The sequence below is a fragment of the Pan troglodytes genome, chromosome 6 (genome assembly GCF_028858775.2).
Source record: "Pan troglodytes isolate AG18354 chromosome 6, NHGRI_mPanTro3-v2.0_pri, whole genome shotgun sequence".
NCBI classification, from domain to species: Eukaryota; Metazoa; Chordata; class Mammalia; order Primates; family Hominidae; genus Pan; species Pan troglodytes.
This window is the reverse complement of record NC_072404.2, coordinates 122,597,557-122,616,166: the sequence shown is the minus strand read 5'-3', so window position 1 is coordinate 122,616,166 and position 18,610 is coordinate 122,597,557. Positions and strand designations below refer to the sequence as shown.

At 40.1% G+C, this 18,610-nt stretch overlaps 1 protein-coding gene across 2 annotated transcripts in view; it reads left to right on the top strand.

Moving 5' to 3' along the window:
* Positions 1 to 18,610, top strand: part of COG5 (component of oligomeric golgi complex 5) — a 360,750-nt gene that overhangs the window by 325,243 nt on the left and 16,897 nt on the right. For both annotated transcript variants that reach the window (XM_054687655.2, XM_519305.8), the window contains 2 exons: positions 1,366 to 1,603; positions 7,370 to 7,446. In XM_054687655.2, the coding sequence (XP_054543630.2) occupies positions 1,366 to 1,603; positions 7,370 to 7,446 (315 nt within the window). The remainder of the gene's footprint in view (positions 1 to 1,365; positions 1,604 to 7,369; positions 7,447 to 18,610) is intronic.

Sequence of the window (18,610 nt, the reverse complement as noted above, 5' to 3'; positions counted from 1 at the left end):
CACTGTATACATATAACATTACTGTGTATCCCCTTATTATATATTATTATAATTCATCAAAAATAAACATTAAAAAAAAGAAATAGATTGGCACCATTTTTGGATAGGGAGGCTTCTTTTATTTGTTTGTTTTTGCAGCCTGGCCTTGTGGAGTGACAAACCTAGAGTAAAGCTAGGCTATGCAGTTGTCTGAATCCGGGAAAACCAAACCCCACATGAAGATGGCCGTCATTTACTAAGGCTCCCCTGTACCCAAGCGCCACTCCATCATGTGATGATACTGCAAACAAAAATGTTCCACCATACACCCTTCAGCAGCCTTGCTGTTGTTGGCACAGTCTTATACCTGTATGAAATCCCTTCCTGCTGGAACATAGGCCTACTTCTTCTATCTCTGTCTGCTTCTGAAAGTGACGGACCTCTGGTTAGCATCCTATTTATAGTAACCACTGCTGTATTTGAAGATAATTAAGTTCAACTCATTCTCTTGCTCTAAGCATTTTAGTCATATCTGTTGTTCTTCTATAGACCATCACCAATTTCTCTACGTCATTCTCAGAATATGGAAACACTTAACTTGCTTTTTGAAAAAGATTCAGCATGATGTAGCCAGTGATCTCATTTATTAGAAAATATCAGGTGTTAGCTAGTTTTGGTATATCTCTTTCCTATAAATATTTCACATTCTTTTAATATATTCTTTAAAGAGCAATTATAAACATTTATAAATTATAAATAGTATTTCATGGAGCATCAGCTGGTATCATTTGTTGATCCAAATTAAAGCCTTTCCAAACCTCATCATCTAGAGGAAAAAATTGCATGCCATGTGTACTGTTACATAACCATTTCCACAGTCAGAATTCTGTTGGACTGATCTGATTAAATAGCACAAGAGCAGAGAGATCTTTGCCAAGAATTTGTATAGGGAAAGCAGCATTTTCTGCCATTGCAAAGTATAAAATGCTATTTCAGGATCCATTATTGATGCATTCAGTTAGCAGGCAAAACATGTGAGTGGATGGAGAGTTGAGAGGCTGGGAGGGACCTCGAGAGGCCAGAGAGTAGCACTTGTATGATTCATCCAAGACAGATGGTTGTCTATTTCATTCTTAATAATCTTTAGGTAAATGGATTCTAAAATTCCTTCAGTAATCCTCCTGGCATCTAAACCACTTTTTGAAATGTAATTTTTAAACATTGTTTTCTGCTAACGCTTATCAAAAAGTAATTAATGTCTTTTATACCATTAAGGGAAAACATTACAAAGGATTGAAATAGCAGCATTGGTGGGGAGAGGGGTACAAAATCAAAGAGTGTGATTTAGTGCAGCGGTGCTGAAAAGGGCTGCTTTTTCTTTTACAGGTCATTATCCAGCTCAGGAAAACCTGATGTTCCTTGTTCTCTGTACATGAAGGAGCTACAAGGTTTCATTGCCAGAGTTATGAGTGACTATTTTAAACACTTTGAATGCTTGGATTTTGTCTTTGACAACACTGAGGCTATTGCCCAAAGAGCTGTTGAACTTTTTATCCGCCATGCCAGTCTCATAAGACCTCTTGGTGAAGGTGGGAAAATGCGACTTGCTGCTGATTTTGCACAGGTACATTGATGAATTACTACAAAAGAAAAAATGTTTTGGCCTCAATATCATCTATTAAATGAAAGAATGTGTTTTCATCAGTGTTTTTAAAGAGTTGCAGCACAAAGAAAAGTAAGCCCACTTAAGCATAAATAGTTAAAAAAAAAAAGGGAGAGTTTAAAGATACTTTTATACCAGATATATTTTTCTTTGTATTTAACAAAATAATTATCCCTCTCTTTGGTATTTCAAGGTTAAGGTGAAATAGCTCATTCCACAGGAAAGCAGCACTTCCCATTTTTATTTCACATGGGATTTTCTCACTATTTTACTGTCCCAATAGGTCAAACCTTGCTGACCAATAATGTAGGCAATGAAATCATATTTCAAACAGTGAAAAGAGACCACTTGTTGCCATGTCACCATTCCAAGGCAGTGTTCCTATTCCTTTAAATGCACAGTGGGCCAGGTAGACATAGAGTCTGATTATTTGTTCTCTCTCTATCAGGTAGAGTACAGTTCTTCTCTGTGGCTAGCCTTGAAATCATTTCAGGCTATCTGATGTGTGTGAGAGATAGAATGACATTAAAATAGCAAAACATTATCAGCTCTTATAGAAAGTGTTTTCTTTGTCCTTTAGACAGATTTTTTAAAGCCTTTCAGTAGGCAATGAAGAAAAACCCCAAACATGTTTTCATTAAAAGATTCAGAAACAAAGATGATTGTTATTTTTGTATAGCATACCAAGGGTAAAATCTTTTTTTTTTTTGAGACAGAGTCTTGCTCTGTCGCCCAGGTTGGAGTGCAGTGGCACAGTCTCAGCTCACTGCAACCTCCGCCTCCTGAGTTCAAGTGATTCCTCTGCCTCAGCCTCCCGAGTAGCTGGAACTACAGGCACGTACCACCACGCCCGGATAATTTTTGTATTTTTAGTACAGACAGGGTTTAACCATATTGGCCAAGCTGGTCTCAAACTCCTGACCTTGTGATCCACCCGCCTTGGCCTCCCAAAGTGTTGGGATTACAGGCGTGAGCCACCACACCTGGCTGGGTAAAATCATTTTTAAGCCTTTCAAAGCTGTTAGCTTTACTAGTCCAAATAGTTACTGAAATGAATTCTTCATAGCAATTTGCCAGATCCTCCCCACTTATAAAGATAAATGTTAATGTCAATATTTATTCTTGTGTGTATCCGGGAGTGTGTCTTGCTTCATTATTTCTACATGGAGGAAAGGACCTGGACAGACTGCTTGTATCAAGTCAGTGGTTGTCAGGTGCTCCCTCAGACTTGATACACTTTCAAAAAAGGAACAGGTAACACAAACCTAAACTTTCAAGAGCCTGTTTCATTGCAAATTGACTGATGCAGCAGTTAGTCATTTTCATCTCCAAATAATATTCCTGGGACCATTAGACCATAGAAATGAGCCTTCATTTGGAAAATATGCTTGTAGTAGCCACAGCATAAAAACAGAGATTAAATGTTACCATTAATATGGCTCTTTTTACCTTTTACATTTTATGAACTTCATTCTTAGGCACCCGTACATTTAACTTTGTTTTACAGGTACACTTGGCTTAAAGAAAGTTATTTGTAAATAGTGTCTTATTTGTCCCTTACTGGGGTTCCAGATTGCTTATTAAAAACCTGATGATGTACTAGAACCTCCTCTTATTTGTTTAAAAAAAAAAAAGTGTGAACTATACTCAGATGGTCTCTGTTCTCCTCTTCCCCTTTCCTCCTTAATTTTGTTTTTCTTTTTGTTTCATCTTCTTTCCCTGGGCTCTCTCCCCTACCAGCTTATTTGCATTCTGCTCCAGCTGGTTCTTGAGTCACTTTCCTGGAGGCAGCACTTCAAGTCCAATTAGAGTGGCAGCCGAGCAGGAGATGGCCAAAACGAGAGTGCTGTAGGAGAGAGGCTTGTTTTTGTTTTTTATTTTAATATGTTCCCTTATGGGTCCTGAAAGATGGAAAGTACTGTCCTTTAACCCTTGCTACTGCCGCTAACACCTGCTCAAAATGCATAGCATCCAGAGGCAGGGGTGAGCTTCCACCTTTCAAAAAACTGCATTATTCAAAATGTTATTTGGCATCCTTTTTTCTTAAGACATGTTGTCTAATAAGCCAAACTTTTCTGGGTCCCTTCCCTTAAGGTAAATTAAACTCATCAGTCATTATTACTAACTTATGCTCAAAAGCCTCTTGTTTCCTGTTTTTTAAACATAGAAGAAGCATTTACACACACAGCATTTACTCACTGTTAAGCCCTGCAGTGACATTTGGTTGCAGCAGGCAGTGTGGTATCGAAAAGCAGATTCCTTTGTTCACCCCTGTACAGTGTGTCCCAGTTTCAAAACATCCTGACACTCACCTTGGGGATGGCTCCAGTCCTGTGGATCATGGGTACAGAAAAGACAGGCAGAGGCACTATCATAATTAATCATATCTGTGATCATTATCTTTGGCAAATATTGTTCTACTGTTATGTCATGGTCTCCCCCACCCACTTTTTAAATTAAAATTAAAATTTCAAGGTTTTATTTCATTTGGTTTGGTTTCTTGCCACAATTGCAATTATGTGTTGTACCTCAGCTTTTAGCATCACATTTGGTTGAAAGTGTTTTTCGGGGGTCAGTCAAAACATTTAAATAGCATTACTCTAACATTTATATTCATGACAGGCATCAACTGGGGACTAGAGGGCTTTTCAACTGCCTTATTATTGAAAGTTCTATCAATTCATATTCAAAATTAAACAAAGCCATTGAGGTCACTGAAATCAAAAATACACAAATACTCCATGGGTTTAAAAACTGTTCTTGTGATAAAAGTGCCTGCCATTCTAGCATAAAGAACAAAAAGAGCTCAAGAAGGGACCTATAGACCAGGTTTGGGAATACTAGTTATTTGCCGTAAAGTCCAATTGCAAAGACAGATAATGACGTATTTTCAGGATTTCTTTAAGAATCCTAACTTCTCCTCACTGGCACCAGTGCAGGAAAGAGAAAGTAGTTGCAGGGTGCCATCTGGAGGGATCATGGTGAGGGAAGTACCTGACATCCAGCCCCCTTAGGAATCCAGGTCATGGGCACGAGGTGGTTTCCTACAGGTAATTAATTCCCCACTGTGACCACATGGTCTCAGTGCCTACACTGATCACACAGCAGTTCTGAAATCACTAAGCCTGTCCACGACACTGGGGTTCTGCTGATTCTGAATCTCTTTGGGATCTTGCCCACAGTGTCCTCTGAAGCACATACTCCCCCTCCACCCCTCAGTTTATTTTCTTAGCTGAAGGAAAGAGTGGCTATTGAAGTTGGTATTAAATTATTTAGTGGTACTTCTAGCAATTTCTATTTATAGGTCTTCTGGTGCCCTTTAAGCATACATTTATATCTATTTCACTTTGTGCCTAAAAATATTAATTTAGAAAAGAAAACAAGACAATCAAAATTCTAATTTTTGTTCTAATTCCTATTGCCTTTTCTTCTCCTGAACAATGTCAGGGCAGGAGTACCCTAGGAGTATCCAAAGAAGTCCTGTGGTTAACCAAATGTCTGTGGTAGGGAAGGAACAGCTATGTAATTAGTTCACCGTGCCTGCAGCTGACCGCTCATTCTCTCCAAACGGGGGCTGGAGAGAAGCAGTTGCACATGCCACTTTTGTATCCACTGCTAATGGCAGAGTCACCTCCTCTTACCACAACACTCTTGCCCTTTAAAACATGGCCTTTATTGTTTAATGGAATTCTGGAAGAAGAAAATGATTTACAATATCCTAGAGGTCCTTTATGGATAAAAAAATTTTATTTTAAACATTAAACATTTTGAAATTGTCCTGCGGCATAGAAATCTTTTGCATAATCATACATTTTCCAGCCATTCGAGGTCATATTTTCTCATATCGTAACTTTTTCCTAGCCATTTATTTGTTTTAACATTTGGTCCTGCTCAAGTGCTAAGGCAAAGGTTGTCTTTGAAGACAGTGATTCCACTAGAGTAGTTGAGAAATTGACAAAAACACTTCGTGAAAAATATATAATTTCAGTATGTAAAAAACCATTATATAGAGAGAGGTATTTGAATGGAATTATATCAAAGATACAATGATAATCACATTTTTCCTTTGTGCTCAGTGTAAAGTAAGTGACACATATGGAAAGAAAACAGAAATTCCTACCCAGTGAATAAATGAAACAGGTTCCAAAGAACAGCCTATCACCTACTATCTTTTGAGTTGGGCACACTGGCTCACAGCTGTTCTGTTTTGCATTGTTGGCAAGAATCCTTTTTCTTCCTTACATTTTTATCTTTATATTTCTTTATGATTCTTCATTTATAGTTTCCCAGCCATATAAGGTTTCCTTCTAGGACATGCAGTATGCAATCCATGTCTTTAATATGTTAAGAGAGAAATTAACCTGGTTACTGTTCATCCTCAAGACCATCCCAAGGAAGCTTCTCCAACTCTCTCGACACTGAGGTCATAAGTTTGACATAGCACTTATCATTTTGCTTAATAAGAATCATTATGTGTGTATGTATGTATGTTTATATATGTTTTTATGTGGACATATACACAAATACTTTTGATTTTGTTGATAATCATATTGTTTTAATAAATAAATATCCCCTTCTTCATTAAATTTGAGAATTTAGTGAAGGCAAGATAGTCTAATCATCTAATCATCTTATCCTCATATCTAGCTTGGTACCTAGCACTAAGGCGGTCAAAATGTTTCTCAAATGAGTGATCGATTGGGTCTCTATAGTGTACCCATGGCAAGGAGATTTTAAGCAATTTTTTGTAAGGGTGGCCAGCAGGACAGAAGCCTTAAATCATATGTGCTTCTTGAAGAAAGGTGCTGTACTATCAGGGAGCAGCCTATTCTCAACCATTTTCTAAACCATTCTTTACCAGGGCGCTATTTATAGCAAGAGTGGAGAAGCAGTCTATCACCTGAGTAGCACATATGCAAAAAGTTTGCATATGCACTTGGTAGAAAAGAACAGGTAACCTAATTAATGACAAGTAGAATTTCCAGTCAAAGGAGGAAAATAAAGAGAAGTGAAACCAAGATTTGCTAAATTCTTGAGTTAGGTAGCATATTAATTTATTAATAATTGAAAAGAGAAAAATTTTTAAACACTGATAATAATTGCTGACAATTAACAGCACTTATATGCTATGCACATAAAGCTTTGTGGGATTATCTTTTAATTTGCATTATTCTATTAAGTAGGTATTGTTATCTCCATTTTACAGATGAGAGACCTGAGACTTAAAGAGGTGAAGTAACTTATCCAGGGTCACAAACTAGTAACTAGTATCAGCATTTGGAATGCTGATATAGATGTGCTACTAAAAGCTCCAGAGTTAGTCCTTTTAATTACTTGAGCCACACTGACTGATAAAAATTGTCATCATTTATATTGAATGTAAAAAGACTTGTAATGCCTGAAGTATAGGCATGCAGTCTTGAAAATTTTCCTTTTCCTTATTTTTCAATGGATAAATGATATAAACTTTTTCCTTTTATATAACAAAAAATGTTTTTTTTTTATTTTCATGAAGGAATTGTCTCATCTTGGGCCCTCTTAGTAAATAAATGCAAAAATTATGTAAGTGCTTACCTTTTAATAAATTTAGTTGGCCATCACAACTTGCCTTACAGTCCAGATAAAATTAAGTTTACTGCAAGCTACAACTTTCTGTGATCCGGGTCTTTCCCAAATTCCCCTAATGATTCTGACATTACAACAATGGAGTATATTTTAATATTTCAGATGGAGTTGGCTGTGGGTCCATTCTGTAGACGAGTATCTGATTTAGGAAAGTCCTATCGGATGCTGAGATCGTTCAGGTAAGACTGAATTCTTTGTTCATACATTCATATCCTCCAGGCAAATAAATCCTTTCTGTGCAGGTTGAACTTCATAAAATTGCCAATATTCAACCATTTTTGATCTACAACAATGGCAATTTCATGATTCATCTTAGAAAGTATTCAAATCAGAAACCCATATAGATATTTATGTAATGACTAATAAATTAGAGGGTATGTGTATTTTCTTAGTCACAGTTCACAAGATTAAGCTGGTAAATTATGCTTTTCTTGGGGAGAATTTTTATTTTTAGCTTCCGATTCTTATAGAAATGTAATACTAGGCAATTCATAATTATATAGACAAGTTTTTCTGAAATGTTGATTTGTTAATTTATCATTTTTAACCCAGTCTGCTTCTAACAGGTCATAAGTTACATTCCAAGATATGGATATGATAAAACTATTGAATGAAGTATTAAAAGAATCAAGTTCATGGCTGAGCACGGTGGCTCATGCCTATAATCCCAGCACTTTGGGAGGCCGAGGCAGGTGGATCATCTGAGGTCAGGAGATCAAGACCATCCTGGCCAACATGGTGAAACTCTGTCTCCACTAAAAATACAAAAATTAGCTGGGCATGGTGGTGCACACCTGTAGTTCCAGCTACTGGGGAGGCTGAGGCAGGAGAATCGCTTGAACCAGGGAGTCAGAGGTTGCAGTGAGCCGAGATCACGCCAGTGCACCCCAGCCTGGCGACAGAGTGAGACTCTGTCTCAAAAAAAAAAAAAAAACAGAAGAATCTAGTTCAATGATGAAGTGCAGAGAATGACTATAAATGTAATAGGTAACTTAGCCTAATGCAGTTGAGCAAAAAATTTAGTACTGAGCGGAGAAATCACTTTACAAAGAAACACAAGAGTTGATTCATATTCATGATCTAACAGAATACCAGTATAATAGAGAGAAAAGTCCTTGTCAGTGCTGAACACTTAGATTTTTTTCAGCTCAGATTTTAAGGAACGTTGAATAACATTGAGTGATGACTGGGGTCTTTACTAGCCGATTTTTAGAAGATAAGGAGATGTTATTCATATGGCTGTTTATTTAGTAAACCAGAACTTTATAAGTTTTTTACATCATAGCACAAACAGAAGAAGATATTTTCTTTTGTTTTTTGAGATGGAGTCTTGCTCTGTCACCAGGCTGGAGTGCAGTGGCACGATCTTGGCTCACTGCAACCTCCACCTCCCGGGTTCAAGCGATTCTCCTGTCTCTGCCTCCTGAGTAGCTGGGATTACAGGAACACGCCACCACACTCAGCTAATTTTTGTATTTTTAGTATAGACGGTGTTTCACCATGTTGGCCAGGATGGTCTCGATCTCCTCTCCTCGTGATCTGCCTGCCTCGGCCTCCCAAAGTGCTGAGATTACAGGCATGAGCCACTGCGCCTAGCCGAAGAAGATATTTTCATTTAAAAAGGTGGCCAACCCTAAGGGCTGAGGGGATCAACATAATATTTTGTGACCACAGCATACCAGATGGGAGGCCTTTATATAAACTGTCCATAATATCCAAGTGCATAATGGTTGAAGATTTCTCAATAAGGATAAGATAACAGAGTACAGGTATGCAGCTTTCTAAAAACCAACTCAGTACTGAAAACTAGAGGATCAATAAGCAGTATGTCCTTTAAATGATCGCTTTGCTCTCTTCTGTCATCAAGCTTTGGTAGTAGAAACTTCTGGTGGAATATAAGAAATATAAGAATCCAATATTGTTGATTGAGAGGGAATCCGTATATTTTACCTCGCCTGTTTGTAATTAGCACAGGCCTTTTTTTTTTTTTTTTTTAATGGCAACACAAGAGTCTGGATTTTATTTTTTCTCAAATGAAAGATCACTGCCCATCTGTACAGAGATGAGTTTTAGGAAAACTTAAAGTGAGATCACAAATGCTTTCAGATACCTTCTTTGGATCAGCTCAAATCTTTTTAAAACTGTTTAAGTATTTTGTTGAAGCTATAGAGTTCTGCACTACCAAACGTGGGCGAGTTGAAGGATGATGAGGTCCTGAGGTTGCCAATCCATTGGTCATCTGTTTGTACCATAAAAGTCACTTTACTAAAACCCCTGTACAGTCATTTACTCTTGAGTAAGATGGTAACACAGCAATCCTAGCTGGGTAATAAAATGTTGCCCTGGCTGGCTGAGTCAGTTAACATACTGGAGGATATTAACCATCTAGTTATTGAAAAAGGTATGAGAAAAGCTGTGATTTAGCATTGCTATAGGAAGATTTGGCTTTTTTTTTTTTTTTTGAGACCGGGTGTCACTCTGTCACCCAGGTTAGAGTGCAGTGGTGCGATCTCTATCTCAGCTTACTGCAACCTCCACCTTCCATGCCCAAGTGATCCTCCCACCTCAGCCTCCTGAGTAACTGGGACTACAGGTGTGCGCCACCATGCCCAGCTAATTTTTATATTTTTTTGTAGAAACGGAGTTTCACCATGTTGCCCAGCCTGGTCTTGAATTTCTTAGCTCAAGCTATCTGCCCGCCTCAGCCCCCCAGACTGCTGGGATTACAAGTATGGCAGGTATAAGCCACCACACCTGGCCTAGGCTATTATTTTTTATAGCCCCAGTCCCATGTTTAGTTGTTTATTGCATTATTGCACGTGCATGTATAAAATAATGCTAATTCAGCCTGGCCAACATGGTGAAACCCCATCTCTACCAAAAAGTACAAAAATTAGCCAGGCATGGCAGCACACATCTGTAGTCCCAGCTACTCGGAAGGCTGAGGTGGGAGAATCGCTTTAACCCGGGAGCTGGAGGTTACAGTGAGTCGAGATTGTGCCACTGCACTGCAGCCTTGGTGACAGACTGAGACCCTTTACCACCCACCACCCACACCCCGCCCCCAAAAAAATAGTGCTAAGTTTCCTGTTTGCTGAGGCAGGATGACCTTCATGTAAGCACTCTTAAAGTTGTGTCACAGTATGGAGATACAAGGTCTGAGGATAAGTTTCACTTAAGACATCTATTTTAAGCCATTTAAGATGGGAATTTTCTGCCAACCCTTTCCAATTCTCACATGAGAGAAAGAATCTCTAAAGGAACATTTAAAGTTTGGGTGACACCTTCTAATACCTATTTATAGAATCAAGAATCGCTTGATCAATGTATAATTTTAATAGTTCTACTTTTTTTTTATATCTAGCTTCTTATGGCGTAACAGTTTTCAAACTTTTGACCATGACCCACAGTAAAAGATACTTTCTATTGATATTTGGCATATACTTGTATGCAAACACATGAACACACTCAAATCTATATACATATACATGGACACCCATATGTATGGTTCATGAAATAGTAATTACCCTTACTTCATGTGATAACCTCTAACATTTCTATTTCATTTGATTATTTTAACCCACTAAATTAGTTTAATGACCCACTCATGGCCTGCATCCAGCCATTTCTCAGATTTCTCACGAGGCCCTTAACTCTTGAACTTTAGTTGCTCTAGTGACGGGGAGCCAAGTTTTTTCCTTTCCACAAACTGTGAAGATTTATACCCTTTTCTCTTGGGATTCTGGTATCTCTGAGGTTCCTCCTGCAGATGACATCTTAGCTCCCAAGGCCTCAGGCACATAAGAATAATTGTCTCTTGCCTATGGAGTATCCTTCATAGCTTGAGTTAATTGAAAAATTCCAACAGAGGTATTTTTCTATAATACCAGTATATTTCTATATTTATATTGAATCTACAAAAATCTACTGAATTAATCCTAGTGCTTTCTCAGTTGTTTGATGGGACTGATACAACTATTTTATAAAAAGCGTAGGGTTAGGATTAACTGGATCAAGAAATAAAACAGAAGTATAATATATTAAGGGGTTCAAATCCAGCCCTGGTCTACAAAGAATGTTTTCAGTCCTATCGGATGAGAAGAAGAGAGATGTGAGCAGGTGCTGCGGCCTCTGCCCTGCACCATTGTTGGGAAAGCCCTGGCCCTGCCAGCTTCTTTGCAGTTGTCATGTGAAGAGAATTGACTTGAGAAAGCTTACCCATGTGGCGGGTCCTACCAAATTCCTTCCTAGAGAGGAGTAAATCAGTACAGAGCCATCTTTATTCTAATAACCTAATTATAGGCCCTCTGTTTTACCTACCTGCAAAATCTTGTTAGAGATCTGTCTCTTCTTCAAAATGAGTCCTGAGCAGTTGCAGTGAAAAGCTTACTCTTATTAATATGTGCACTTCTTCCATCTGTGCTGTGGGCTGTGACAAAGAATAGGCATCATCCAAGTTAGACCTTGGCACTTGTTCATGGGTCTCCTCACCAAAGACTCTCAATCAAACCAAAACCAGTTGAATGGTAGTCAGTAGGAGATTGCCTGAATAAAATATGCTAAATTCATAGGATCAAATATATGCAGACATTAACAGTAATATTATTAGTTAATATCTGGTAAAATGAAAAATACTCCCTAGTGCATCACTAGGTAAAACAGGTGACTAAGCAGTATATGGTATGACCTCTACTATTTGTGTGTGTGTGTGTGTGTGTGTGTGATGATGTCTCGCTTTTGTCCCCCAGGTTGGAGTGCAATGGCATGATCTTGGTTCACTGCAACCTCCGCTTCCCAGATTCAAGCGATTCTCCTGCATCAGCCTCCTGAATAGCTGGGATTACAGGCCCCTGCCACCATGCCCGGCAAATTTTTGTATTTTTAGTAGAGACGGGGTTTCACCACGTTGGCCAGGCTGGTCTCAAACTCCTGACCTCAGGTGATCTGCCTGCCTCGGCCTCCCAAAGTGTTGGGATTACAGGCAAGAGCCACCATGCCCAGCTGACCTCTACTATTTTTAAAATAATAGCATCTACTAGCCTCAGCAACATGGCAAAACTCTGTCTTTACAAAAGACAGAAAAATTAGCCAGGCATGGTGGTGCACATCTGTGGTCCCAGCCACTCAGTAGGCTAAGGTGGGAGGACCTGAGCTCAGGGAGGTCAAGGCTGCAGTGAGCTGTGATTGGGTCACTGCACTCCAGCCTGGGTGACAGAGTGAGACCCTGTCCCAAAATATAAAATAAATGAATAAAAGTATTTGTTTGAATGGAGAATAAAAGACAAAAAGGAAAAACATGAAAATATCTTTGACTAAGATTGTCACTTGGGGTTTTTTTTTAGGGTTTTTATTTTTTTTTTTAATTTTCTGCCTTATTTTATTTTTATAGTCAGAAAAGTCAAATACTATTTTTAAATCTCTCTTGCATTGTTTTTCCCATTTAAAAATAACCATGGAGCTAAAAAGTAATAAAAAAAATCTACTAAAACATTACCCAATAAAGAGCAGGCGTGAGTTGACAAGAAAAACAGGCAGCCAAACAGCCAAAAGCCAGTAGGTTGCAATAGCCACAGAGGGCCTCAGTTCCAATTAGGGGCAGTGGCTGCAGGGGAGGGCAACGGGCTCAGTTCAGGGGTCCCTTCATAATGGAAGATGACAGTGCCAGCTGGAGTTTGAGTCCAGACCACACCCAGCATGTACACACATGCACATGCCCTCATACATACACACACACAGGCCTTAGTAGGTGCTCCCTTCCCCCATCATGCAGCCATCTGCCACGGGGCACTTTCTTCTTGATGGTGATATTAGTGGACTATTTATGTAAGCCAGCAAGCTTCTTGCATATATTTACATTTTACTGTCTACATTATAGTTTCTCAGGCAGCGGGAATCTTTTCATACTCAGTAGAGAATGCTGCCTCTGAAAGCTTTTGACATTAGTGATTTGCCCCTGGGTGATTTGTATTTCTACACAAGACACACGTGTCAGAGCTATAGAGACCCCGTCTTTGTCCACCTCTCTGCAGCATGGCATTATTCCCTAAGTAGTGTTTGTGAGGTTGTTACCTCAGCTCCTCCTGGCCAGAGGCCACAAAGCTGTGACCCTTGACATTGTCAGTATAGATCTTTGTGAGGCAAAGGGCAGAAAAGGGAGCAAATGCTCTTCACCAGCTCAGGGGCACAGACCCTGCCTTCAGGCAGGCCTCACCACCTTTGCTCCTGAAGGGACAGCTTGTCCCTGATGATGTCCACAGTCTTCTCGGCTGGAAGCTCATTTCCAGCTAGGCTTAATGAAAGGGCAGTGAAAGCTGTCAGGAGATAGGGGCTGTGTTCTGATGGATCTTTTAGCATGAGGAGCAGTGGAAGAAGAAAACTGTCAATAACTAGAATGTAGTGTTCCTGTCAATTGTTTTTAATTATAGGAGTGATGAGGGTTTTCTAGGTCTACAGTTTGTATTTATGATCCTCTGTTGATTGAAATTCCAAACCTCTGTGCCTGAATGTTTATAGAACTGAAAGAAGGCCGTCTCTGCAGCTTCCATTTTTAGCACCTTTAACACTAAGACCCTCCAGATGCATTCTGTCTTTTCTTTCCGCTTGTGGATCTGGAGCCCTTAACCCATCCCTTGAAATAACGGTTTCTCTGAGGTTTCTGGATTCTTAATTCTAAGTTTCAGATTTCAGTGTTACAGCCAGAAGGCAACCACCATCTTGGACTTAGTTGTTTTGTTGCTCTTTGCTACAACTTTGGCAGTGCTAAGCACACCCAGGTAAACATGAAGAGTTGAATATTTAGTTTATCATCATTTTTATAATTTCTGACAACTATTATTTGGTTATTTATTTTATACCAAGCCTGTGCTGAGTGTTTTACTGATACTTTCTCATTTAGCCCTCACAGCAGTTAAAAGTTAGGTATGATCCCCATGAGGCAATTAAAACCCACAGCAGCAAAGTGGGAGAATCTGGGAGCCACATTTTAGACCCAGGCTGCCTGATTCCAAAGCCTGTGCTTGTAACCACCATACCCCACATCTTATTCCAGAAGTTTCTGTTTGTTTTCTATCTGAATGGTCCTGGAACAGGATTTGAATGCTTACGTGTATCATCCAGGAAAATCAGAAAATTTTAAAGAGAATCTAAACTCCCCACTTTAGTGGCCACCTCCTGCTGCTGAAATGCCTCATCTCACTGACTTCTGTTGCATTCAGGCTCCCAGACAGTACACAAGGAACACTCAGCCAAATGTATGCTTTTATTCTTAGAGAATGTCTGCCCAAATCCCTGCCTCCTTTCCTACCTGGTCTGCTGGTATAGACAATCTAGACTGAGACAGGGACATTTCTAACCTCTCTACTTTGAACCCAAATCAGCCTCCTGCTTCATTCTCTCCTGGGACCCACATGGCCCCTCGTGCCACAAACTAGGCCTCCCTAAAGAATCTCCATAGAAATGCTCACCTTCTGCAGGCCTCCAACACTTTCTCTTCTCTCTCAGAGGCCCTCATTGTGTCCTGTGCAGAGAGCATGGCCACCTGTGCCCTGCCCCCCAAAGGGAATCATGTTCCTTCTCCCACTCTTTCATTTCTGTGCTGCTTCCAGACCTCAGTACGCATACTTAGTGGTCTTACTGCCTTCCCAGGCCCTTCAGCAAGAGGAGGTCAAGATGGGGTGATGGCAAGTGGCATGGAAGAGAATGATGCCTATATCTGTCTCAGGATACCACTGATGTTAGGTGTGGACACAGGAGCAGCAGGATTTTTGCCTTACTTCATGATTGGCCTTAACAAGCTGTCAGAAGACTGACAGCTGCATAGCTATGAATCGTTTAAATGTGAATCTTGCTGAGTAGAAATGCAGTTTTTTTTTAATGAGACCTAATAGTTGACAAATTGACACTACCTTCTGCCTGTAAAGTTCACCCTTGAAAGTGCTGCTATATTTAGAATATTATGCTCTAAGAATGATATTGTGGCATTTGGTGTATCTGCATTTTATAACACCTTATTTCTTTTTGTTTCATAAAGCACTTTAGATGGTTATTTATTTTTTAACTTGCTAGTGTTTAAAATTCCACCTGGAATCAGGGAGAAGGGAGTGCTCAAGCTATGTTCTTTCAGCCTCTTAAAACAAGCACCCAAAACAAAATGTCTGTGTTTGATGTTTACAGGTAATTATGACAGTGATGCACAATACAGAGTCAAATCTAGTTTTGCTTTTCATAGATTTTTTGACAGTCCTGTTAAAAGGGACAGGTGAGGCTGGGCGTGGTGGCTCACGCCTGTAATCCCAGCACTTTGGAAGGCTGAGGTGGGCGGATCACGAGGTTAGGAGTTTGAGACCAGCCTGGCCAGCATAGTGAAATCCTGTCTCTACTAAAAATACAAAAATTAGCTGGGCACAGTGCCATGCACCCCTGTAATCCTGTAAGCCACCTCAGAAGGCTGAGGCAGGAGAATCACTTGAACCCAGGAGGCAGAGGTTGCAGTGAGCCGAGATAATGCCATTGCACTCCAGCCTGGGCGACAGAGCGAGACTCCATCTCAAAAAAAAAAAGGGGGGGGGACAGGTGATTACCCAGAAGATTCCATTTTAAAATGAGCTGGTTCTTACCAGGCCTGGCTTAGACAGGCATCTCAGCCAGAAACCTCTGTGTGGGCTGGGCTGCTAGACATGCTGTTATGCGCATGTACTGTTCAGGTTGTTTCCCTCTCCTTGTCTGTCTCCGTCCTTGTCCTTCCCCTCCTGCCCTTCTTTCCTTCCTTGTATCATTTACAGTTTGCGTCAAGAATATATTGGAAGAAAAAAAGAAAAATGTCAATATTCAAACCATAAAACTAACTTAAATTGCTATAGATAAGTTTCAAACTTGGCTTTAAACTTCATGAAGCCAAAGATAAGAGAGAAACAGAATCAGCTATCTGATTCTCATTATCAGAAGGAAGAAAATGTATCAATTCCTAAGAGAAAGTTAAGCATCTCTTTTTTTTTTTTTTTTTTTTTGAGACGGATTCTCACTCTGTCACCCAGGCTGGAATGCAGTGGCACGATCCCGGCTCACTGCAAGCTCTGCCTCCCAGGTTCACGCCATTCTCTTGCCTCAGCCTCCCGAGTGGCTGGGACTACAGGCGCCCACCACCATGCCCGGCTAATTTTTTGTATTTTTAGTAAAGATGGGGTTTCACCATGTTAGCCAGGATGGTCTCAATCTCCTGACCTCATGATCTGCCTGCCTCGGCCTCCCAAAGTGCTGGGATTACAGGTGTGAGCCACCACACCTGGCCAAGAAAGTTAAGCATTTCTTGGCACTTAATTCTAAAGTACTTATAAGGACTTTTATACAGAGAGCTTCATACAGGAAGTACTAAGAGATGGGAGGACCAAAATTCTTGATCACCTTCCTGTTGTAGAGGTAGTATAGGATTCCATATGGCTGCTGTTCGTTAACAATCAAGGACTGTCATATAGGACTGAACCCCACCCCCACCCCTGGGGTCTTCTCACATCGTAAACTAGGGTTCAAGATGAACCCTACTCTATCACATGGCATGAGCAAAGAATGGGCTCTAATGGAGAAAGGGAAAACTCACAGGACCAATGTACTGCTGAACACGACAACCAGGGACAGCAGGACAGAAGTGAGGGCATGAAGCCAGGTGCAGTGGCTCATGCCTGTAATCCCAGCACTTTGGGAGGCCAAGGCACACAGATCACTTGAGGTCAGGAATTTGAACCAGCCTGACCAACATCGTGAAACCCCGTCTCTACTAAAAATACAAAAATTAGCTGGGTGTGATGGCAGGCGCCTGTCATCAGCTACTTGGGAAGCTGAGGCAGGAGAATCGCTTGAACCTGGGAGGCAGAGGTTGCAGTGAGCCAAGATTGCACCACTGCATTCCAGCCTGGGCGACAAAGCTAGACTCTGCCTCAAAAAAAAAAAAAAAAGAAGTGAAGGCATGAGTCCCGCTATCCTTTGCATCCCTCAAAGTCCCCTTTCAGGGCCTGGGCACACCGGACCTACAATATGAACTTGTGACCCAGTGGAGGGACTTCTTATTACACTTTTTCCCTGCAATAGCTCAAACATGAGAGCAGCCTCGTCACAATGAGCAGGTTAGAATCATGGGCTGGATTTGGAGTTTAGGGAGCTGTCTGGGAATGTCAGCTGCTCAGCATCCAGGGACCATAGGGCTGCAAGATATTTTAGCTTTTTCTGTTGGGGACAAATAGTGACCAGTCTATGGAGAGCAGAGCTGAGGCATAGCCTCGTCATCATTCCAACCCAGAGTCAGTTTCCAGAGGCCTTTAAGACAACACCACCCATTACCCCAGAGGAACTTAAGGTCACACCATGTGAAAATAATTCCGAAAGAGACTGTGATTATATGCTTCAAGTAGCTAAGTGACTAGAGGTCCATTTTGACCCAAAGATAGAATTTGGAGTACCCAGAGAAGTGATGATTGTGTGACCTTCAAATGATGATCCTGTACACATTAGTTTTCTCAGATAGGTTTTTCTGTACAAGTTGTTGACAGTTCAAAATTGTACTTTCTCTAGAGGTCTTTGTTTCTGTATATACTGATTCTGTGAATCAGCATAGCTGTTCTAGAAATAGGATGAGTAGTTGCTACAGTTGATATTCTAAAAGAGGCTGCATTGCAGAATTAAGAGCCAGGCTGTCTGGGTTTGAATCCTTGCTTTGCCACTTCTAGCTTTTACTGGATTTCTCTATGCCTCTGTTTACCCATCTGTAAAATGGGGATGTAATAGTACCTAACTCATAGGATTTTTAGAAGAATAAATGAGTTAACATATATTTGTTTATTGTATACACTTATGGGGTACAAAGTGATATTATATGTGTACCGTGTGGGATGATTAATTCAAACTAAAACATCACCTCAAACACTTAGCATTTTTAATGATAAGAACATTTGAAATTTATTCTATTAGCAATTTTGAAATGTACTATGCATTCCTACCAACTATAGTCATCATGTTGTGCAATAGATTTCAAAAACCATCTTCCTCCTAACTGTAACTTTGTACCCTTTAACTAAAACCTCCCCATTTCCTCCCCCCTTAGCCTCTGGTAACTACCATTCTGTTCTCTGCCTCTATGAGTTCTATTGTTTAAGATCCCACAAATAAGTGAGACCATGTGGTATTTGTGTTTCTGTGTCTGGTTTATTTAACTTAACGTAATGTCCTCCAGGCTCATCCGTGTTGTCGAATGACAGGATTTGCTTCTTTTTGAAGGCTGAATAGTACTCTATTTTGTATATATGTCATATTTTCTTTATCTACTCATCCATTGATAGACACTTAGATTGATTCCAT